The 24,867-nt window shown below is 40.1% G+C and overlaps 1 protein-coding gene across 4 annotated transcripts in view; it reads right to left on the bottom strand.

Annotated features, from left to right (window-relative positions):
* Positions 1-24,867, bottom strand: part of PARD3B (par-3 family cell polarity regulator beta) — a 2,266,259-nt gene that overhangs the window by 759,613 nt on the left and 1,481,779 nt on the right. For 3 of the 4 annotated variants that reach the window (XM_073633364.1, XM_073633363.1, XM_073633365.1), the window contains one exon: positions 21,190-21,477. In XM_073633364.1, coding sequence (XP_073489465.1) covers positions 21,190-21,477 — 288 coding nt within the window. Of the gene's footprint in view, positions 1-12,527; positions 14,793-21,189; positions 21,478-24,867 lie in introns of those variants that run through there. The other variant, XM_073633366.1, reaches the window with a different exon arrangement.

Genomic DNA, 24,867 nt, shown 5'->3' with positions numbered 1-24,867 from the left:
TAAGGAAAAAAACTTACATTTAAATGCCCATCAATGCAGCCTCATCAGTGTTCATCTACAGCCTTGACCATCATTGCAGAATGAACAGTGTCTATTTGCAGCCTTGCCCATTGTCATATGCAGCCTTGCCCAGTGTCGTGTGCTGTTTGCAACCTTTAATGTTTAAATTTGCCGCAGAGATAGCCTGTGTACTTGTTGTCATGCCGCCCCGCCTCCCTGCTGTTTCAGAGAGGATGAGAGGAGCGAGCGCTGCCGAAAAAGACCGAGCCGAGTGTACTGTGTACTTGGCTCGGCTCAGTCGGCTCGCAGTCCCACCATTGGACCTGTGTTATGTCCATCATAGGAGCTTAGCGGGACTGCGAGCAGAGCAGAGCCGAGCCGAGCCGAGTACACAGTATACTCGGCTCGGTCTTTTTTGGCAGCACTAGCTCCTTGTCATCCTCTCTGAAACAGCAGGGAGGTGGGGCAGCAATGACTGCGAGCGGAGCCAAGCACTCGGCTTGGTCTTTTTCGGCGGCACTCGGCCTTTTTCGGTGGTGCTCGCTCTTTTTTTCTTTTCTTTTACACAGACAGTGGGGATCGGCGTATAACACGCACCCACGATTTTCCCCTGATTTTAAGGGGAAAAAAGTGCGTGTTATACACCGATAAATACAGTACTTTCCAATATTCAATTATAATGGATTTAAAAGAAAAGTTTACCTTTTGCAGGTAAAAAAACGTGCATTTACTATTTTCTTTCTTAGGAGCCTGTAAAGCATTGCACTCGTGATCAGCAGGTCATGGGTGCAATGTCAGGCTCCTCTGCAAGCTGTCAGTGTAGCTGTTGCCTATACCTCTGATACAGGCAGGCAGTTACTTCAGTCCAGGAAGCTCAATGGACTACGAGAGCACTCACCAGCTAGATCTACAAGCCACCAGCAACAGCCAGAGCCAGACACAGCAGCCCTTTATTTCAAATTGTGACAGCGGGTGCAGGGAGAAGATCCCTGACCCACTGTCGTGGGGGGGGGGGGCAGGGGGAGAGCTGCAGGAGCAGGTACATGCTACATGTTCCATCCTGACATGTTCCCAAAGGTGAACTTATCCTGAAGTCCAGGCAAACTGTTAAATGGTTAACCGTGGGCCAAATTCTCATTATTTATTTTTTACAGGTACTTACATAATACCGTCAATTTATGCAGCACTTTACATATTTATTATACATTCACATCAGTCCCTACCCTCAAGGAGCTTACAATCTAAGATCCCTAACTCACATTCATATATACACATACTAGGGCCAATTTGAACAGGAGCCAATTAACCTGCCAGCATGTCTTTGGGGTGTAAGAAGAAACTGGAGTACCCGGAGGAAACCCATGCAGGCAGTGCCATGGTTGAGCCTCCAACCTATGACCCTAGTGCTGATAGGTAGAAGTGTTAGATACTTAGCCACTGTGCTGCACATTTCAAAGAATTATGAATGATCTCATAAGCGTGTCAAACTTACACCCAAAGCTATTTTACACGTCAGAGGATTTGGTCTATACACTCCTAAGATTTACACAGTTCTGCTAGAAAGCACAGATAGATTATTGACATTCATTTTCTCAAATCCAGTTAGGCAACACAGCTTTATAATTTTCCTCCTCCCAGCCTCTGAATGGATGGTGAAGGTGCAACATCAGAGGGAGGAACTCATCTGTCTGCTCACTGTAGGGGCATGCATTTACAGTGGAGCCTGACTGGTTCCTATCTCTGATCCTTCTTTCTGAAGTTTGGGTTCAATGTACAAGGCATTACAAGAGTCTAATATTAAAGTGATTGTAAAGTCAGAAGGTTTTTTAATCTTAATGTATTATATGCATTAAGATAAAAAGCCTTCGGGGTGCAGCAGCCCCCCTCATACTTACCTGAGGTCCCTCTCTATCCAGCGATGTTGTAGGATTGTCTCAGCTGCCCGGGACTCTTCTCCTCATTGGCTGAGACAGCAGCTCAGCGCTAATGGCTCCTGCTGCTGTCAAAGTCCATCAGCCAATGAGGAGAGAAAGGGGATGGGACCGGGCAGCAGCTCCGTGTCTGAATGGATACATGGAGCTGCAGCTCGGCTCTGGTGCCCCCATAGGAAGCTGCTTGCTGTGGGGGCACTTGTCAGGAGGGAGGGGCCAGTTGAGCCGAAGAGGGAACGAAGAAGAGGAGGGCTGCCCTGTGTAAATCCACTCCACAGAGGAGGCAAGTATAACATGTTTATTATTTTTAACAAAAAAAAAAGGCTGAAGGCATTCTATGCATGAAAGTAAAAAACCTTCAGTGTGCTGCTCCCCGCCATAGTCCCCATTAATACTTACCCGAGCCCAAGCCAGTGCTGTGCATGAGAGCCTCAGCTCTACCGGGTCTCCCTCTCCTCATTGGCTGAGACAGAGCAGCATGAGCCATTGGTATCCACTGCTGTCAATCACAGCCAGTGAGGAGGGACAGGGGGTGGGTCTGAGCCACGCTCTGTGTGTCTATAAGACACACAGGGGTGGCTCCGGAGCAAGCACGCAAAAGCACTCAGCAGGGAGTAGGGGACAGGAGTGCCGTTAGGGGACCCAATAAGAGGAAGACCAGGGCTGCTCTGTGCAAAACAGTTGCACAGAGCAGGTACTTATAACAAGTTTGTTAGTTTTAAAGCAAAAAATCTTAAGCTTTAGTGTCCCTTTAACACAAAACTCTATTTACTGGTATTTTTATATACAGTGGGGATGGAAAGTATTCAGACCCCCTTAAATTTTTCACTCTTTATTATATTGCAGCCATTTGCTAAAATCATTTAAGTTCATTTTTTTCCTCATTAATGTACACACAGCACCCCATATTGACAAAAAAACACAGAATTGTTGACATTTTTGCAGATTTATTAAAAAAGAAAAACTGAAATATCACATGGTCCTAAGTATTCAGACCCTTTGCTCGGTATTAAGTAGAAGCACCCCTTTGAACTAATACAGCTATGAGTCTTTTTGGGAAAGATGCAACAAGTTTTTCACACCTGGATTTGAGGATCATCTGCCATTCCTCCTTGCAGATCCTCTCCAGTTCTGTCAGGTTGGATGGTAAACGTTGGTGGACAGCCATTTTTAGGTCTCTCCAGAGATGTTCAATTGGGTTTAAATCAGGGCTCTGGCTGGGCCATTCAAGAACAGTCACTGAGTTGTTGTGAAGCCACACATTCGTTATTTTAGCTGTGTGCTTAGGGTCATTGTCTTGTTGGAAGGAAAACCTTCGGCCCAGTGTGAGGTCCTGAGCACTCTGGAGAAGGTTTTTGTCCAGGATATCCCTGTACTTGGCCGCATTCATCTTTCCCTCAATTGCAACCAGTCGTCCTGTCCCTGCAACTGAAAAACACCCCCACAGCATGATGCTGCCACCACCATGCTTCACTGTTGGGACTGAATTGGACAGGTGATGAGCAGTGCCTGGTTTTCTCCACACATACGCTTAGAATTAAGACCAAAAAGTTCTATCTTGGTCTCATCAGACCAGAGAATCTTATTTCTCACCATCTTGGAGTCCTTCAGGTGTTTTTTAGCAAACTCCATGCATGCTTTCATGTGTCTTGCAGTGAGGAGAGGCTTCCGTCGGGCCAATCTGCCATAAAGCCCCTACTAATGGAGGGCTGCAGTGATGGTTGACTTTCTACAACTTTCTCCCATCTCCCGACTGCATCTCTGGAGCTCAGCCACAGTGATCTTTGGGTTCTTCTTTACCTCTCTCACCAAGGCTCTTCTCCCCCGATAGCTCAGTTTGGTGGAACGGCCAGCTCTAGGAAGGGTTCTGGTCGTCCCAAATGTCTTCCATTTAAGGATTATGGAGGCCACCTTGCTCTTAGGAACCTTAAGTGCAGCAGAAATTTTTTTGTAACCTTGGCCAGATCTGTGCCTTGCCAAAATTCTGTCTCTGAGCTCTTTAGGCAGTTTCTTTGACCTCATGATTCTCATTTGCTCTGACATGCACTGTGAGCTGTAAGGTCTTATATAAACAGGTGTGTGGCTTTCCTAATAAGTCCAATCAGTATAATCAAACACAGCTGGACTCAAATGAAGATGTAGAACCATCTCAAGGATGATCAGAAGAAATGGACAGCACCTGAGTTAAATATATGAGTGTCACAGCAAAGGGTCTGAATACTTAGGACCATGTGATATTTCAGTGTTTCTTTTTTAATAAATCTGCAAAAAATGTCAACAATTCTGTGTTTTTCTGTCAATATGGGGTGCTGTGTGTATATTAATGATGGAAAATGAACTTAAATGAATTTAGCAAATGGCTGCAATATAACAAAGAGTGAAACATTTAAGGGGGTCTGAATGCTTTCCCCACTGTATGTCTGGAATTCTGTTTCACCTAGCTTGGACCCACAATTAGAACAAATCACCCCTGGGATGGTCATTGTCTAGTTACTTTAGGATGCCGCCTTCAAATATAAACCTAAAAAAAAGAAAGAAAAATATAGCTCACTTTGGTGCTGTAAAGAGCTAAAAACAAAATGTCTTTTTCTAAAATGTTTGCTGCTAGCCAACTTACTTAAACTTAAAGTTGGCACTAAACTTTTCCTCTTAAAAAAAACAACAATTTTTCTCAAAAATTACAGCCTGCTTTGTGTACCCTTGATAATACAGATTTTGCCCATTACTTGACCAACTGCCATCCATAAGTGATTAAGAAGAACACACTGGGGTAATTTACCAGGCCAACACAGTTTATAGAATACAGCTATCTGCAATTTCGCATAGCATGTGAATTGAGACAATCAGTTAAAGTGAATGGCATACAGTGTTCAGGTGTAAGGCCTTCACAAAATAATCTGATAATGAGCCCACTTCACAAATCAGCACCAAAGTAAAGCCAGGGCTGAGCTTTACCACATTGGGTGCAATTTAAAATACATTTTGTACACCTGGCAGTCACACAGGAGAGGCAGAGTTGATTTACAAAGCAGGAGATGCAAGGCAAGAAGCTTGCTCTGTTATTACCTGAGTGCACAGAGAAGCACTTCAGGACCCCTGGCTAGTCATGCACTTATGGCATACAAGTGCTCAATTACTGCAGTCCTTTCAAACAATTATGGAGCATTACAGGTAGTTCAGACAGAAAACAACCAAAAAATAGTGTGCCCTTTTTCCCCTTTCTCTTCAAGTGGACAATTTCCTGTCTGCTCACTGACAGAATTACCTTTCTGAAGAACTCAGAATCACACTACATTCTTTATTCAGCAACTCAACTGCTATCTTCAATCAGCTTGCTAAAACTAAATTTTCATAGTATTATAGATATATTTGTATACAAAACAGTTAACACTTTCCATCCTAATAAAGGTAAAAGGGAATCTTTCTTCATATCTTTTATTTTAGGTATAGAAGTTTTCACCTCATGCCTTGAAAATCAAGCACAAATATATTAAGCTGGCCATACACTATACAAATTCCATCCTGTTCCTGAAGAACAGGACAAAAATCACTCAGTGGGTGACTCTGTCAGTTACCTCCTGCCTGACATCCTTCAACTGAAAAATCAAAGCAGCCAGGTAGAAAATGATCAGCAACTGCTCCACACCAGACGTGACAGCAGCAACCTGAGACCCTGCCCCCTTTCTCCGCACTGTCCCTGCCTCACACTGGGATTGGGCACGGCCGTGGCTCCTCCCCCCTCCTCCACAGCCGCATCCTACTTCCTAACTTGTGACCGCACCTGTAAGGAGGGAGGAGGAGGATGCAGGGGGAGAGGCTTGCCCTGCAGATTCAGAGCGGGCTTCCCGAGCTATCCCTGGAAGGGAGTGCATGAGAGCCAGGGTGGGGGAGGACATAGCCCAAACATCGGGCACCCCCCTAGGTGTCATCCGGATCACCCCTGCTGCAGAGATGATGCTGGGTGCTATGGAAGATGGCTGGTCTGCACCTTGTATAGACCAACTACACCACCCAGCCAACAATTGTCCTCTGGAGACATGTGAGTGTGGGCAGTGGGGGTGTATGAGGTGACTGTGGGCACTGGGGGTGTACTGTATGGGGCCCAGGGTGTGAGTGTAGACACTGGGGGTGCTCTCTCACCCCCCCTCTTTTTCCATTTCTCTCCTTTTCCATGTCCCCCATCTTTCTCTTCTTTCCTATTCCTATCTCTTCTACTAGCAGGGGGGGGCACTGTGGCAGGCTAGCGAGGGGGGGTTGAGGGAGCACTGTGGCAGACTAGCAGGGGGGTTACTACCCCACAGTCCACCAGAGACCCTGCATAAACACCAAAGACCCTGCACAGCAACCAGGGATCCCGTAAAGCCACCATAGACCATGCACAGCAACCAGGGACCCTGCAAAGCCACCGGGGACCCCACCAAGTCACCGCAGGCCCCGCACAGCCACCAGGGATCCCACACAACCACCAGAGACCCCACATAGCAACCTAAAACCCCACATAGCCACCAGAGACCCCAAATAGCCACTATATCCACCCCAAATAAGAAGGGGTGGGACAAATTTAGATGGAGGCATCTAATTTTAATCTTGCCTAGGTCAGCACTAAACCAAAATACACCACTGGGCACAGTGGGATATTTGTCCTTCTGTGCTGTATAGTGTGGATGGAAGAATCTGTTTGTTTTATACAGCCTACAGGTTGAAAAAAAAAAACTGTGTATGTCCAGATTTACACAGGAAATATCGGTACTTAAATGTAGGTAAGTCACTCATTTACACCATTTCTCGGCCATAGAACCTGCTTATGTTCAGTTTAAAGGAGAGAGGTGATGTTACACCGCCACTTCCGGTTTTTCAGAATGGTGGCCATCTTTGTAAGTCTGCCCAGCTTGCTGTTTTTTCTATGCATCAATGCATACTGCAGCATTTTAATAAGATTTTTGTTTTATAAGTCTTGGCAATAAAATAATACACTGTATAGTATTTTCTGGTGAGCTTTTTTTATGCAGCTCTTTAAAGTCCTCAGAGGAAGGTTGTGTTACAAACGACAGGAAGCCTGGTGAATTGCTTGCAAAGAACATCTAATTGAGGTGTTTATACTACATTTTTCTGGTGAGTGCATAAATGGTGGAGGCTTAACAGCTCCAGGTTCTTCATGGCACATGGTGGAATATGTTATTTTTTTATGAACACTATATTTTACATGTGTTTGCAATAGTTAACTCCAGTGAGTGCATACTGTCTAAGCACACATTGGGAACATTTACATAAGGTGGATACGTTTAAACTATTTATCTTGCATTACCACATCAATATTTGGACTTTTTATTTATTTTTTGTTGTTATATTTATGTAGTTTGATGTTTATTTCTAACTTCTAAAAACTGCATGTTGGTGTCTAGTCTAATGAGCCCTATTCTGTATACAAGCATGGCTTTCTCTTAATGCTTTGCTAATATCTTATATGGGATTAGAATATGTATAAAAGGTAAGCAATATTTTAAAAACAAAATCAGCCTTCAAATGCATACATGGTGCATGGTGTACAGAGCTTCTATTTTTATCCAGTCACAGCTGTTATGAACCTGTCCACCCTAATTCCTTTGGTAAGCAATCTGGTGATCTCAGAAGCCATTTTGCTCAACATTATGACAGGTATTTCCATCCCACATTCTTCAGGTAACACAGTTACCCCACCAATTACTTGTGAGGAGCCTTCTGGCATCTAGCCTTAATAGATTGTAAAGAGCCCAGATAAGGGTACAATGAACCTTGAGACATCATTATGGCTGCTGTGTTTCCTGGACAGAAAATAAGTAGTATCTATGATGTCCAATTATCAGGGCAGCTGATAAGGCAGTACAGCCAATCCTCCTGTACTGGGCCCAGGCCCCATCAGTCCAAAGGGGGGCACAGGCACCTGCTGTGCAGGAGCGACTGCTGTACTGCCATACTGCCAACTCTTGTGGCTTTCCCTACAGCTCTGTGACTTCTCCTTCTTTTTCTTCCTTTGACTGCACTGCAGGAAGATTGGTATCTGCATCCCCACCTCCCGCTGTCGGTGCCCCCTTCCTGTGTGGTCCCCTACCCTGCCACATTGCCAGCTTCCCTCCACTCCTCTGCCGCCAACAGCTGCTGAGGGCACACAGGGGATGTTTCAGGATAGAGAGTGGGTGTGCGCAGTAAATATGTTCTCTTTACCAGCCTCTTCCTTTCCTGAACTGACACAGTGTGCAATTGGCACTGATCACTAATTGTGCCCATTCATTACGGAAGCATAGTAAATTGTGTTTACTATGCTTCAACCTGTGAATGAACTGGGAGCCTCAGAGTGCTTCCCATTCATTCACTGTCAAGTGCAGCTGAGGCTGCAGAGAAAGGGAATGGGGAATCTCTGTTCTCAGTCCCTTTCTCTGTCTCAAATGTGAGCCATCAAAGGTCTGTAGGCGGTACAGAACCCCGTGATTTCTAACAGTAGCCCTGCCTATTATCCATTGTGTCACTTTCAAGCTGAACAATGTGCATCTCTAGCACACTAATGCATTCCTAAATATGACTAATTCATTTAATGTAAAGGCACAGGATTAAGAAATGTTTTAGGACCTCAAAGGGTCCTATTCATCAGGCAACATTCTGACCTGAGCACAGGAACTCTGGGTGACCCACAAACATTTTAACTTTGCTTAACTTGGAGGCTTTGTAATAAAATCCTATTGAGGAGTACATTGGTGTGCTGATAACATAAGTTGTTCAGTTGATATTGATGATGGTGTAACCCATTGGGTCACTGAAGCACCCTAATTGCATCAAAGGGCCATAGCACTGTATTGGTAAGCAGCTGGGATTTCCATTGTCTTTCGCGCCAGACCATACTCAAAAAATTTAAAAGGTTAAATTGGATTGCTGAACAAGCTTTTATACTGATGAATGCATTTTCTGAAACAAAACATTATGGTTTTGTTAAATTTTAAAAAGTGAGGACTGAGGTTAAATGGTTGACAGAAGAGGTCCTGTCAAAATTACATACTCACTTCTGCAAGTCCACAAGTGGTGTGCCTCATCATAGAGTAACTGATTTTAGAAGCAGATTCTGAAAGCTATTGGCTCTTGAGGTTCCAAATTACAAATTAGCCACCTCTTGCGGAAGTAGAAAGATCTACTTTTTTCACTAGAGAGCTTTTTTAACTGTATTATATCTAATCTTACAACAAATAACCCTTGAAACAATTGTTGATGTAACAGAACAACAAAATGTATCATACATTTACCTGAAACTAGAAGGTATTCACAGTCGTGCAGTGCAGAAAACCACTTTTTTTCTTAAATTGTTGGAGACAGATTTATTATTATTATTATACAGGATTTATATAGCACCAACAGTTTACATAGCGCTTTACAACTTGATGGTAGACAGTACAAATACAATACACTTTAATACAGTAGGAATCAGAGGGCCCTGCTCCTTAGAGCTTACAATCTAAGAGGGAAGGTCAAGAGATTCAAGAGGTAATAACTGTGGGGCGATGTGCTGATTGAGAAGATAAATGTACAATTGTTAGGTGGGGGCCAGATAGGCTTCTCTGAAGAGATGAGTTTTCAGGGATTGTCTGAAAGTGGATAAAGTAGGAGAAAAATCAGATGGATTGGGGTAGAGCATTCCAGAAGATGGGAGAGGCTCTGGAGAAGTCCTGAAGGCGAGCATGGGATGAGGTGACAAGGGAGTTTGAGAGCAGGAGGTCTTGGGAGGAGCGAAGACAATGATTAGGTTGGTATTTTGAGACTAGGTTAGAGATGTAGCTGGGCCAGGTTGTGGATGGCTTTGTAAGTTATAGTTAGTATCTTGAATTTAATTTGGTGACTGAGTGGCAGCCAATAGAGGGATTGGCAGAGGGGTATAGCAGACGCTGATCAGTTTGTGAGGTGGATAAGCCTGGCAGCAGCGTTCATGATGGACTGAAGTGGGGATAGCCTATTTAGAGGTAAGCCAATGAGGAGGGAGTTGCAGTAGTCGAGGCGGGGGAGATGACCAGGGAGTGGATTAGAAGCTTTGTGGTGACATTGGTTAGGAAGGGGCATATCTTGGAGATGTAGAGGAGGTTGAGGCGGCAAATTTTGGATAGTGATAGAATGTGGGCCCGAAAGGTTAGTTCAGAGTCCAGGATTACACCTAGATTTATATTTTCAACCACTCACTTTTTTCACTTTGGGGTTGATTTATTAAAGTAGAACTAAACCCTCCTCTCTTTTACAGCCAAGGAAGCTGCCATGTTAGTCTCTGTTTAATTGCAGTTGCCAGGATGCTCCACGTGACCAGTTCTAACACCAGCTATTTGATGGCTTGACAATTTGGTTGAAAGTAGAAGCACTGGAAGCCTTGTATGTAACTGTTTTGGAAAACAGCTAAATAAATGAGTTTAGTACCGCTTTAAAGAAGTTTAGCTTAGTTTAGAAAATACAAAGAAAATGTTCTTTCAGAGAATACCCAATCTTGTGCAAGGAGATAAAAAAAAACAGGAATTTTGTTGCTCATGATAGGATGGTTGAAGTCAACAGAGTTTCACCACATTCGCTAAGCTAAGTGAAAATTCCCTTTGCCAAGTAAACAGCCTATACTTCTTTAGTAAATAAAAGTCTATGAAACACCATTCTAAAACAGACTTAGAAATAATTTATCTAATAAAAACAAAGTACCGTGCAAAGTTGGAAAGGATTCTTTTTTTTAAACATAAAATTTTAACATTTTCTTGAATAGTCAAGGACAAGCCAAACTACTGAATGTGGGGAAGTTATGAGAAATTTCTATACAAGTTTAAAGAGGAATATTGTACATTCAATTAGCTTATACTTTGAGAAAGGAGATGATCTCTATTCTGCATATTAACGATTTTTCTTCTTCTCAACTTTGACTATCTAATTAATCTTTGGCTATTAAATGAACGTTTAAAATGCCACTTCTGAAATCTTAATTCTGTCTATTATCAGCTAGTTCACATTTAATATTCTAATAGTCATCCATAAGGAGACCAAGACATTACATTCCCTCTGTCTTTGGCTCTTAGCGCTCACCACGCTTCTAGCTAATTCTGGCTCTCTTAATTAACCGTACGCATATTAGCATTTAAGCTTCAATGACATTTCTTTTTTTAAGGAATTAATGTGCGCAGCTTGAGAAATTGATCATTAATACACATGCTTGTTCACAGTCCACAGAAAACAAATCATCTTAGTCCCAGACAAAAATAAATCAAGACACAGAGCTGGGAGGACAACCAGTCCCCTCTTGTCGAACACATTTTCCTGCAAAAGTACAGAGAATGTTTAAACATCATCCATAATATGTATGCCTAATAACATGGGACTGGCACATAATATCATAACAAAACTGACAAACTTTGGATTTTTGCTACAGAAAATACCGTAATTGTAATTGGAGTTTTTTGATGATGGAAAAAAGTGTTGGATCATGGACAGAAAAACTGTAAAGAAAAGGTTGATAGAGTTAGTGTATAGCTTGAATATTTATGGTGTGAAGGGAAGCCTGCACATTTTGGCCAAAATACAAACCAATAATTCCTGATTTTTTTTTTGCGCAATCTGGTCTCCTGAAGAGAGCAATTTGCTTTAAAATGCCTGCCACACCTCCTCTTAAATAAATAGTACAGATAGCAACAAGAGGCTATGTTTCAGCATTGTATACTCCTGGTTTTGATTTTAGTATATTTGCTGAAAAAATTATTCATTACCTTTTCCAGTCTGACAAATATGTTAGGTTGTAACATAGTGCTGCACAAAAAAGAAACATTTTTATCACCCATTCGGATTGGCATGACATGCACAGTAAAGTATGCACAGGCACTGTGGTGTGTTGCAGTACTATTATTTTGTGTTGTGTCGCAACATACTGTTACAGTAGCCGGAATGCACCTGCAGTGCAGCACCACTATATTTGCAGGGTGCTTTGTTCACCGCAATGTCGCAGTCCCACTAGTCACTGATTGCTACTATTACCAGTATAAACATAAATTTTAAAAAATACCAGTATATATATACCATAGTTTGTACACGCTATAACTTTTGTGCAAACCAATCAATATACGCTTATTGGGATTTTTTTTTACCAAAAATGTGTAGCAGAATATATATAGGCCTAAATTTATAGATATATTTGATTTTTTTCAATGTGTTTATTGGATATGTTTTATAGCAGAAAGTAAAAAAAATTTTTTTTTCAAAATTGTCGGCTTTTTTTATAGCACAAAAAATAAAAAATGCAGTGGTGATCAACCACCACCAAAAGAAAGCTCTATTTGAGGGAAAAAATTACATACATTTTATTTGGGTACAGAGCTGCATGACCGCACAATTGTCAGTTAAAGTAACGAAGTGCCGTATCGCAAAAAACAGCCTGGTCATGAAGGGGGGTAAATCTTCCAGAGGACAAGTGGTTAAGCCAGCCTAGTTATTATTACCATATACTGTATATGATGTATAGCCCTATATTATTAATAGCTAAAGGCAAGAATACTGCACATGGTGGTTTGTTTTGAAGGGAAACCCTCATGCTTTATAAACACAGTGGAAATGTAAACCAAAAGATATCAAGAAAAATATGTATTTATTTACTATCCATACAAATATTTAAAGGAGCATATTCCTTTACAATACATAAATATGAGCATCATCTTTGTACATGTAACATTATAGATGGTTCAAAATGTTTCGTCAGGTGGACAGATACACTTGTAGTCATTTCTGTGGCTATGACATGCACTAAAAATGTGGGCATTTCATGTAGATAAAAAATAGAGATAGAGGGTTATCATTCACTGATTAACTGACAATAAACCAATGCTGTACAGCATAGCAGATTTTACACAATTAAACAGCAACAGAACCAATCACAGCCCTATTGCACTGAAAGAGAATCGACTTACAAAAATTTTAATAAAAATTGCAATTAATTAACATTATCAAAGACACACGACTAATATTTTGCATTAAAAAGATCATGAATTAAATATATGCACGTGAGTGTAGTTTTGGAATGTATATTTATGTTGTACAAATGCTAAAAAGTGTTGAGGCCAGGATCAGGATGAAATCCCAGAATCCTCAACTAATAAAAAAACACTGGCATCCACCATATTTCAACCCTCACAGTTATGTTTTAATTACATGCTACCTGAGCTTACCACAGTTCTCCATTGGACATATGCAAAAAGTTTGGAGTTTAAGAGGTATGCTTCACTGGCTATATTAAGTTATTGCCTTTGCAAGGCATCATACAATTCCTGCATAATGCCCGATGAAGGAACTTAAAGCCCAGCTCCAGCTTGGGCCCAGAATAAAAAAAAGTCCCTGTTAAAAATAAGATTTTTTTAAGCACTGTCCTATGCAGACTCAGCAGTTTGGAAATCCAGCACCGTTTCTCTTAAGGGTCGCATGACACCCAACATTATTTAATACACTTTCTGTGCACCCAGGACATCAAGGCCCTCCCCATGCCCCAGAAAAGATGCTGAGAGTCATTATGTAGATCCACCCATTGCCAAAGGAAGAATACATTAAAGAGGTCCTATGATGCCACTGGAACAGACTCAGGATCACAGTAAAATGGTAAGTATATCGATTTTGTAAAGCCTACAAGACAGCTTCAGTGTGTGTGTGTGTGTGTGGGTAGCCAAGCTCAGTCATAGACTTTAAGCCAATAAATGGTATCACTTAAACTCCAAATCTTTCAAAATAATTGATGGCTAACATGGTAAAAGTTTCTACTACTGTTTGGGTTGATATAAGATTATATCTTAAGAAAAGGCAAAGGGTAAGTCACCCAGAATGGACTGTGGTAATAAATTCTCATCGACAAGCTTCCTAAATGTTTTAAGGAACATTCATTGACAGACCTTGCTTTGTGCAAGGCAGTGAAGTGACTTGACCTTAAAAAGTATTATGGAATAACAGCAACATTGGCAACACTTGAAAGCTTTTTTTGAAAGTAGAAGGTTCCAAATTAATGCCATCTATGAGTGTTTTTTTTTATTTTACATTATGGTACTGCCTCAAATTACATATTCACACATTTCACTTAGAACCTATTGATACTGATATGCCTTGCTATATGTGGTCTTCTGCTTTCCAAGCAATCTGCACACAAGAAAGGGGGAGAGTTAACAGAATGCAAAGCTTCTTCCCATGAATAGGTCCTGTGAGACCATTCTGTGTCTTATTCTTGTTTATTACTGAACATTTAAGAAAAAGTTTACAAAAAGAAGCATTTAACAGCTGTCCTGGAAAGGGGCCTGGAGTCACCTGAGACATTTGGAAACCAGGGGGGATTTAAAATTTCTGAAATAAGCTAAAAACTGAAAAATATATTTTGAATGGACATGTTAACTTTGCCATCACTTCCTCGTTTATATATGGAATCTGGAACGTTATAGTGTACTACACTATATGTATATGTACAAAACTGGGATACAGCTCAGCTATCTCTATGATAAAATCAGAAAGGAAAAAATGTATTACAAGTGATTTAAAGAATCTGTGTTTTTTCTCATTGTGCAGTGATTCTGCCTTCATATAAGAGAAAAAAATCACATCACAAAAAGTGACAGATGACAGACAGGCACAGGCAAAAGAGGGACATGATCACTGCCAACAGAGAAGATTGGTTTAGGGTGATTACAGATTTCAAGTTTTTTTTCTATGAATTTGCTTGAAATACATGTCATTAATGCTCATGTATTTCAACTGCATGTCATCGCTCATCTAAACCCTACATGTTGTTTGTGTTGAAAGGACGCTCTGTGACTCTGCGCTTCCACTTGCACTGTTTTTCAGATGACAGCGAACTGCACTTTCCTGCATAAGACAAATGCATTAATATTTTTGAAGAATAAAAGTTAATAGCAACAAAACTGAAAAAAAAATCCTGGAAAATCATAGTTTGATTGACAGCTATTACAAAATGCTTTTGATCAGAATGGAATAAGCTACAGAACAAACCTGTTTACTTAAAAGGTTTAGAACATGCTTGGGGATGCATTACTAATATGACAACGATGATTTAAAATACACTGTACCTGAGACATCCTGAGCAATGTACTTGTATCTTTCATTTAAAACAAAAATATATATATATTTGACAAAATAAACTTTTTTGTCAGACCAAACTCTAAAACATGCATGTATGGGAACAGATAACAGTAATTGTTTGCATATTCTTGATAAAAATAAAAAAATAGGAAGAGCCATGGCTGGATGTGCATACATGGACACCATTAACCATAGTTTGGGACGGTTGCAACCACAAACATATCATGTTGCTAACTGTCTGTACAAATACCCAAGATAAAAGTTTCCAAACTAAAGAGTGATAGGTGTTCCAGAAGCCGCACATCAAGTCAAAGCCTGCTGTGTGTAAGGGAATGGCAGTTCTTGAACTGCCATTCACTATCACACAGCAGGCTTTAACTTGATGTGCGGTTTCCGGGACACCTATCACTCTCTACCATTGCCTGGAGCATAAAGGGTCCTGGCCAGCACTCACAGCGGTAGGCACATGACTTTATTCCCATACAGTCTGAGAGGCTCACACACCACATATCTTGGTTAAAAGTTTCCAAACTGGCACAGTGGCTACCAGTGCAATCACTGTCCTCACTCTTGTCCCTGAAATGATGCACTATGTAATTTTAGTTAGTTCACTTTGGGTCTATATATGTAGAAGTGTGCTGGTAGCAGACTGAAGGACATTTTTCTCTATTTTACTAGTCACCAGTTATAGATGTTCTCATAAACAGTGACCGAGCTGTCACTTTCAGCCTCTCTGCCCCCTGCATTTGGCATGTCTTGTATGACAATTACATCTAGCGATGTTAGTGGGATATTATAGGGGGATCTTCCCCCTTATCACAAATATTACAACAAAGACACCTTTAGAAATGTTTAGTTGTCGAAATCTAAAGATACTGATAGATGATTGCAAGATTCATATTCTTTGCATGCCTTATTTTTAATTTTTTTTCCTCATTCTTTTCATGGTGATCATTTTCACAAAGAGCAGATAAATTTATCTCCCTTTACTTCCTAGAGCTCTACCTAGAACTCCAGGACTGCCACCTAGAAAATGTGGTAGGAATTTCCCAGGATGCAGCTGTGATGTCCTGATTACATCACCTGTGCCTCACTCAACCAGGAAGTTGAAAAACAGTAATTGTACGTAAAAGCAAAAAAATGTTTGTTTAACTAATGAATGTAAGATGATTTCATATCAGGCATGCAGAGCTGTTTGCTGATGTGATTTGAAAGGGGGAAAGGTCCACTTTAAGGCCAATCAGTCAATTGCTATAAGTGGTGGGCTGCAGAAGACAGTTTGTCTAGAGGGGCAGGACATATAAATCTAGTCCTGTCAACAGCTTTATTTAGTATTCTTCACTCTATGTTAAAAAAATGTCTGTTCTCCAACCCTTCTAAAATCATAGAGACTGGCAGCACATACAGGAATAAACCAACGAAAGTTCCAGGGCACAACAGGCCCAAATATTTATTTTGTCTCTTGGTCCATATCTACACAGTTATGATTAGCAGTGACCTTGTGGTATGATCATATTACAAAAAAGTCCTGCAAATAATATTTAATTTCCGCTTGATATGGTTATATACCAGAGCGGTTAAAATTTTCAATTTCTGTGTAAACTCTACACTGGCACTACTACTTTTATCATTCATGCTACACAATACTGATTTCCATGTTACTTCCAACACTTCAAATGCACATTCTGTAGATGGACAGAAGACAGATTACAGATGTCATACATCACGTGACCACCAGACCAGGTAGACTGCAGAAAGTGGTCTGTCTTATCAATTCAGTATTTTCAAAGCTGACACGAATCACCCAAATGTAACAAGGCTCATCACAACAGAAATATAACACATGTAATGCTTTTGAAAATGTCACTTTTACTTTTCAAGCCTGGCAATGTAGATCATGCACCAAAGATTATCATGTAAATGGGCTTCTCATATGGGATTTGCTTTAACAGTATGAAAATAGTTTTTATGCCTATGAAATGGGACACTGTTTTTTCAAACTAGCAAAATGGTTGTATAATATGGACATATTAGACCAGAGTGCTTACTGGAATTCTTCAGTACCAATGCTTGACATAACATTCAGTATAAAGGATTAAAACCTTGGATGAATTGTTAAATCAAAGCTTAAAGTGAACCTATATTTAGGACATTCAAGTATTTACATATCCTTAAGCTGAGCATACACATATTTTTTTTGTTTAACCAGCGGGTTGAACGAAAATGAAAAAAAAAAGAAAAACTCATAGATCCCTGCATCCATGCAAGTGATGTGGATGCAAGGACCTCTCCCGTTGTGCTATTGTCTTCTGACAGTGGGCACCATCCCCCCTCCCATCAAAATACAGTGCTCAGTGCTGCAGCCATTGCAATGGCTTATTGAATGCTGGTTTTCTAGCAGGACAGTTCAACGGATGCCAACAAAATTTTTTGATAGATAAGGCTACACATGGATCGAAAACCCTAAAGCAGTTCAAGCCTTTACTTCAGCAGTTCATCTCATCCTGTTCCTTCCCTTTTAAAGTATATTCTCTGTGTGTTTCAATATGTAAATACTTAAATGTACATAGCCTGGCCACACGTTCACTTTAAATGCTAAATCTGCCTGCTCAGGAAAATGGCATTTGCAGTCAGGGAGCCCCAACAGATAATTAAAAAATGTGCAGCTTTAAAAAACATTGAATAATATAATTGTTATACCTATAGACCATTTGTGACACTTCCACCCCCAATACCTGGACAAAAATATCCCATAGTTAGAATTCTTTCATCCTGCTTTGTTGCTAGAACACTCTAGCCATTGGGTGCTCGCCCTCAGCATCACAGGAGAGAGCATTCTCACTCATTCAAAACCTCAAACATGCATGGTATACACTCTCTACCCCTGTTGTAGCAACACCTGGGCTCAGAATTGCTGCAACAGGCAGGGAAAGATAGTGCTCCATGCATAGATGGGGTTTTGAATGAGGACTAGTGTTCAGTCCTGTAATGCTTGGGGTGAATACAAGGCAGGATGGGGGAATGCTACCTAGGGGAGTTTTTCTGCCAGGCTTTGTTGGGGAAGGGAGTTTCACGAATGTCCTATAGGTATGGCAATTACATTAATTACATTTACAGTTAAAAACTATGAAAGAATAATTGTATACTATGTAAATGTTAGACATAAGTATGAATATAAGTTTCCAACTTTATGAAATTGTCTGCAGAAACAGAGATAACCAAATGAACCACTTTAAATATTACTAGAATTTATTTTGCTGATTTGACAAACATAAATGTATTCACAGAGAAAAGCCAGTCTTTTACAATGCAATCAATCATAATGCTGACAGCCATCTTCCAATCAGTATCTTCTAGGCATTAGCTAATCAAACACTGATTCCAAGAATCTACTCAGCAACACAAGCAGTCTAAAGCCACAAATCAATTAGACAAATTATAGCAAATTTTCAGAACACATTTCATGCATGATAAGGTATGATGTCAACATGAAACAGTTGAAAATAGAACTTCACAAACAACGCAACATGCATATATTGCTTTACTGCAAATCATTATGAATCATAGCATAACAATTTGATGAATACAAAATGTTACAGTTAAAGGCACAGTGACTTAATAGAATAGGAATCAACAGAGGCAAATTATTTTTATATCCAATTAATATTCATTTACAACATATTAAAATATGTACCACTACTGTTCTTAATGAACTGATTACCTAATTCCTATAAATACAGATTCAATCTATGAAAAGTTTGCTTCCACTATGAAGATCTCATCTAGGGACTTAAACCTTATAAGAATTTTAATCAATTATTATTGTTATTATTCAACAAGGCAGTGAAATTAGCAATCGTAATGTGCGTAGTGGAGTAGCCACAAGCTCCAAATGATCTTAAGTTATCTCATAATGGCAATGTGAATTCTGATCAGGTGTTCTTTGTTGCAGTCCTTTTACACCATATCTTTGTGTTTAATTGCCTTGCTGAGCAAACCTCCTAGTTCTCTATTTGCTCAAGTACCTAATGTATCATGTTGTGTAAAAACTTTGCATTATTCTAATGTCAGTGTAAAAGTGCTTACAAGTAGTAGATATGCGCTCACTAATCAACACTGGAGAGTGGCAAAGGATGGGGTTAGGTCCTCGAACAAAGTATGTGCGCATACATGCACCTTAATGCTTAGCTCATCTACTGCCCATGTTACACTTTTAGATTGCCTTTACATAATATAGAGGCATTAATTCCATTAGTACCTGTAGCAATCCTCCACCAATGTATGTTAGAGTCAAATTAGAAATAAGTCAGTAGAATTAGGGTTTAGTCATTAGATGGCCATTGCTAACGATAGCAGATTTCAGGAAATGATGTCAGTAAATTGTATTAGTAATTAATGATCATAGAAGGCAGCCTTAATGTATTTAAAGTTAAAGAAAGTTAATGTTGTGGGTGGGTATATTTCCTGCTCCCCTCATACACTATTTGGTAAACCAAAGGACTGGTCTATCATTGTATTTCACAGTATACGTACAGATCACATTGCAAACATTAAAGCTATAAAAATGGGGCCATCATCCTGAGTTTTTGAATTCCATTAAGTGGCATATGAATCTAGAAACCAAACCTGAGCCCAAAATAGAACAATACAATCTAAAAAAAGAATTCTGTACACATTTACCCCAATTGTGATCCATTTGAGACATTATTGACAAATATCTATGATAATTAGGGAAAGTTGCTTGCCTGAAAATCTAAATTTATAGTATATTAATAAATAACTCTAATAACAATATGGCATGAGAAAACAATGAATAAAGCACTCTTTACTGTTTTTACAAATCCAACCTTAAATCAGTGCTTTTACTGAAGAACTTCACACATGTGTTCCTTGCATGGAGGAGGTAAGTGTATTCTGTAAGTCATACTTGTCCTCCTTGTGTCCTCTGGTGGAACTGCTGCAGAGAAAAACTTGCTCCCCCTACAGGACAGTCGCTGACAGCACACTTCTTGCCAATCTTCATTGTTTGAACTGAATTAGATGGCCCCTGAATTTTATGGAGATGAATTCCATGGGGATAACTACATCAAACAATATTTCTAGGATTGGAATCTGTAGACTGTGACTGTAGAGAAAGCAGAAATTTCTCTGGCACATTTCCAGTGAAGGACAAAAGTAAATATAATTTACAGATTATGCTTGTCTCTCCAAGAGATGCAGAGAGCAGCTTTGTTGAGTTCTCCTTTAAATACTATCATGTTTTTATCTAGATATTTATGGAGGAGTTTACAACAAGCAAATACTATACATGGAATGCCCTCAAGAATAAAAAAAGATAGATTTTCAGAAGCCGCAGGTATAAAGTGTGATTTGTTTTGCTTTGTAACCAGCACAGTCTTTTTTTATCATGACGAAAAATCAAGGCTTTTGTTGGCGGCTTATAAATATCCACAAATGGCTGGGTGCTTAGCGGGATAATATTCAAAAAGCAGCTAATCAATCCAGCGGCAGTGAATAAATTGAATGTCTTTTCCACAACACAGTTGTCTTTATTATACGTTCTCTGAAAACATTCATAACCTTAATGGTTAGATAAAAATACAACATGCGGTAGTTTGTAGCCCACTTCCGATTCCACAAAAGAAAGAAATGAAAATACACAGTATGTCTGTCCAAGCCAAACACACATGCATTGATAAAAAATATTACAGAGATTTGAATGCCCTGGTCATGTCCATTTTGTGTCCTGGATCAATATATAGTAACACAGCAACGTCAGTGTGAGGAGCACAAGATAGAAAGTTCTTCTGTCACAATGCAACAGGAATGTATAATTTTTTTCAGCAGTGATTGCTTAGGCTTGCTTTTTTTTGACTGCTTTCACAATCATTAACCCATTTTAAATAGGCACATGGCTTAAACACTGCTGCTTCCTCCCTACTCGGCTACAGCGAAGACTTAGAAGGGTAATCAGTCTTGTGAGCAAAGCTTAGATCCAGGATACAAATGCTATCTTCCCCCAGGCTAATTGAAACGGCATGATTCCTCACAGCAGGGATAAAAGGTAAAGTGTAATCATATGCAATTTTTCATACAACTTCATTTAATGAGCATGGAGCCTTCAAGGACCAAGTGATCAGATGTGTTTGGTAGTGGTTATTACCTGTCATCCGTTTCCTGTGCCTGCTGCTTCTTGTTTATTGTAGCATAAAGGTCTTGGACTTGATCCCTTTCTGAAGCAGGAGCAAGTGGGTCCCTTATGTAGCTATAAGCCCTAGGCACTGTAGGGGAATAGGGCCTCTGGGAGCTATGGCCTGGAGGTGCCTCCTTAAAGTGGTTTATCTTGGCATAATTAGGGTCCATTTCATCATCCTCCATAGCATGACTTGCATTGAGGTCAAATAACACTTTTGCCTGTTTTTCACGTATTTCTTGGTGCTTTGAGTTTATCCTGAGGGGAAAAAAATAAAGTAACTATTAACCTTTTTAATGGATGAGCATACATTGCTATTTAATTACCTATGATACTACAGATGATTGAGCCTGATGAAGAGAATTGTGTGTTCATTTACAGCTGCATGTACAGTACAAGAAACCTCTACTGGCCTAACTATATACAGTATATATAAGACAGTAAATATAAGACATCCTCTGTTGCCCTGAAGAATTACCTCAACAATTCGGCTATTATACTCTGATGACTGGCTATTTACAAAAGGGAAGAAATGTGTGATAGGTATGTGTGTACCACTATACAGTGTTGGCAGAGGCACACAAAGGAAAATGATGGTTCTAACTATTTTAAGGCCCAACTGTAGACTTATAAGTGTCCCCAGCCCATTTATCCCCTCCCCCAATTGAGACATCCCTGCCTCTGTTTAAAGGATAGAATCTATACCCATTTTTTACAGATTTTTTGGGCAGGTCTGATGGTTTCTCTTAGGATCGAATGGGGGATCCTAAATGTTACAGAGAGCAATGCCACAAAATAATGTAGTGGGATTCTCTGCAGCATACTGCTGTGATTTGAGGGTGGGAGCACAGCCTTGATACCAGGGGTGTATTTACTTTGAGGCAAACAAGGCATTGCCAGGGGTGGCATTTATTAGGGGTGTAGTATCTGTATTGGAACGATGCCTGCAGCTGCATCTCCCGCGTGTACCTGGAGCCGATGCGAGTGCCCGGCTACAGGTACATGCAAATCCCGCTTTTCTCAGTTTCTAAGTATAAACACCGACCTCTCTCCTCCCCTACTCAGTCCCATTCCCCCTGCCACTGCAGGCATCCCCCATATCATTTTTTAGAGCTGGCGGACAGCTCTCTTGTAATAGCAATCAGAGCAGCTTACTAGCAGCTCGATTGCTATTACAAGCAGCGGGAGGGGAAGTCCCCCCCCCACTGTCTTTTGCGGCCCTCTAAGGCTCTCCCGTCCCAGCGGGATCGGCTTTGCTCGGCGGTTATTTAAAGTAAACCAGAAGCGATGAAATGACATCACTTCCAGTTTACTCTGAAACCATCGGTGCCAGTTTTGAAAAATCAAAAGCATTTAAAAACACTGATCTTGGTGTTTTGAATGCTTTTAAGTGCAGAGGTTCACCTTCCAGCAGGACAATGACCCTAAACATACAGCCAGAGCTACAATAGAATGGTTTAGATCAAAGCATATTCATGTGTTAGAATGGACCAGTCAAAGTTCAGACCTAAAACCAATTGAGAACATGTGGCACGAAAATTGCTGTTCACAGACGCTCTCCATCCAGTCTGACAGAGCTTGAGCTATTTTGCAAAGAATGGGCAAAAATGTCACTCTCTAGATGTGCAAAGCTGGTAGAGACATCCCCAAAAAAGACTTTCAGCTATAATTGCAGTGAAAGGTGGTTCTACAAAGTATTGACTCAGGGGGCTGAATACAAATGTGCGCCACGCTTTTCACATATTTATTTGCAAAAATAAAATAATAATTAAGTAATAATTAATAATAAAATAAAATTTGAAAAACATTTATCATTTTCCTTCCACTTCACAATTATGTGCCACTTTGTGTTGGTCTATCACATAAAATCCCAATAAAATACATTTCAGTTTTCGGTTTTAACATGACAAAATGTGGAAAATTTCTAGGGGTATGAATACTTTTTCAAGGCACTGTAAATGTAAACCATACCTGAATAACAATTAGTTTGATAAAGAACAGTGTATTATATACGAGTACCAAGTTTTGCTTAACCGGTTCCCGACCGGCCACTGCAGTTATACGGTGGCAGGTTGGCACCCCTGGGCGAGCCGCCATAACTGTAGTCATCCCTGTAAGATGTTATAGGAGGCGCGTGTGCGCCTGCAGCGTCTACCTGGAGCTCTACATGCAAATCCCGGTTCTCTCAGGGGAGAGGGGAGAGGAGAGATATTGTGTGTTCATACTAAGTATGAACACCGATCTCTCTCCTTCCCTAGTCAGTCCCATCCCTCTACAGGTATAACACACCCAGGGAACAGAGATAACTCCTCGATCGCCCCCTAGTGTTAACCCCTTCCCTGCCAGTGACATTTATACAGTATTCAGTGCATTTTTACAGCACTGATCGCTGTATATTTGTCAGTGGTCTCAAAAATGTGTCAACAGTGTCCAATTTGTCCACTGCAATATCGCAGTTCCGATAAAAATCTCAGATCCCTGCCATTACTAGTAAAAATAAATAATAAAAATGCCATAAATCTATCCTCTATTTTGTAGAGGCTATAACTTTTGCGCAAACCAATCAATATACGCTTATTGTGATTTTTTTTTATCAAAAATATTTAGAAGAATACATATCGACTTAAACAAAATTTGTTTTTGTTTTTTTTACATATTGGGATATTTATTATAGCAAAAAGTAAAAGATATTGTGTTTTTTCAAAATTGTCGCTCTTCTTTTGTTTATAGCGCAAAATATAAAAACCGCAGAGATGATCAAATACCACCAAAAGAAAGCTCTATTTGTGGGAAAATAAGAACGTAAATTTTGTTTAGGTACAACATCGCACAACCGCGCAATTGTCAGTTAAAGCGACGCAGCGGCGTATCACAAAAAAATGGCCTGGTCATTGAGCAGCCAAATCTTCCGGGGCTGAAGTGATTAAAGGGCAACTCCACTTTTGTTGAAAAAAGAACCAAAAACATTGCCCTCTGGGTGATCTATGTACATTGCAGGAATTTTAACAAACTTTGTTGCAAATTCCTACCTTTTGTTTTTGAAGAAATCCCTGTGTGTTTCTCTGTGTCCATTTGGAAAGTGAGTCTAATGGGAGTGGTTTCATAATTATCAATCAGCTGCTGCACTTGCAGGGCTCTAATGAGGAAAATTGCAGGGTCTGCATCCTTTTAGACATGGTTTCCTATTGGGAGTATCTCACCAAAAATAACGTTTTTGTTGCATGGGATGCCAGAAATTTTAATTTTTTCTTAGAGCAGACTTCTGTGAAAATCAGTAACCCAATCACATAAGCATAAAATGATGTTTCTGAGGGGTGTTCTGTACACATTCTGTGTACAGAACACCCCCAGCATTGCATTACATTTTACAGAAAATGACAACACTGCATATTGCAAAGAAAAGGTAATTTTTAATTACATCCAATTACAATATGACTTGTGCCACAGTTATATATGCTATATTATTTTTTTTTATTTGCTATTTTTTCCCCACAAAAGTGGAGTTACCCTTTAAATAAGATACTTGTTATCACCCTTGTTCATTCTTTGTTGAATCTCAGTACTACCAATCTCCTGTAGCCCCTTTGCAGCCCCTTCCTGCCTACATGCATGTACACCAATGACAGAGAAGGATTCCTGATGGAGACA

Source organism: Aquarana catesbeiana, linkage group LG06, assembly GCF_042186555.1.
Source record: "Aquarana catesbeiana isolate 2022-GZ linkage group LG06, ASM4218655v1, whole genome shotgun sequence".
Lineage (NCBI taxonomy): Eukaryota > Metazoa > Chordata > Amphibia > Anura > Ranidae > Aquarana > Aquarana catesbeiana.
Note: the sequence above shows the minus strand (reverse complement) of the source record. Positions and strands in the feature narration are given on the sequence as shown.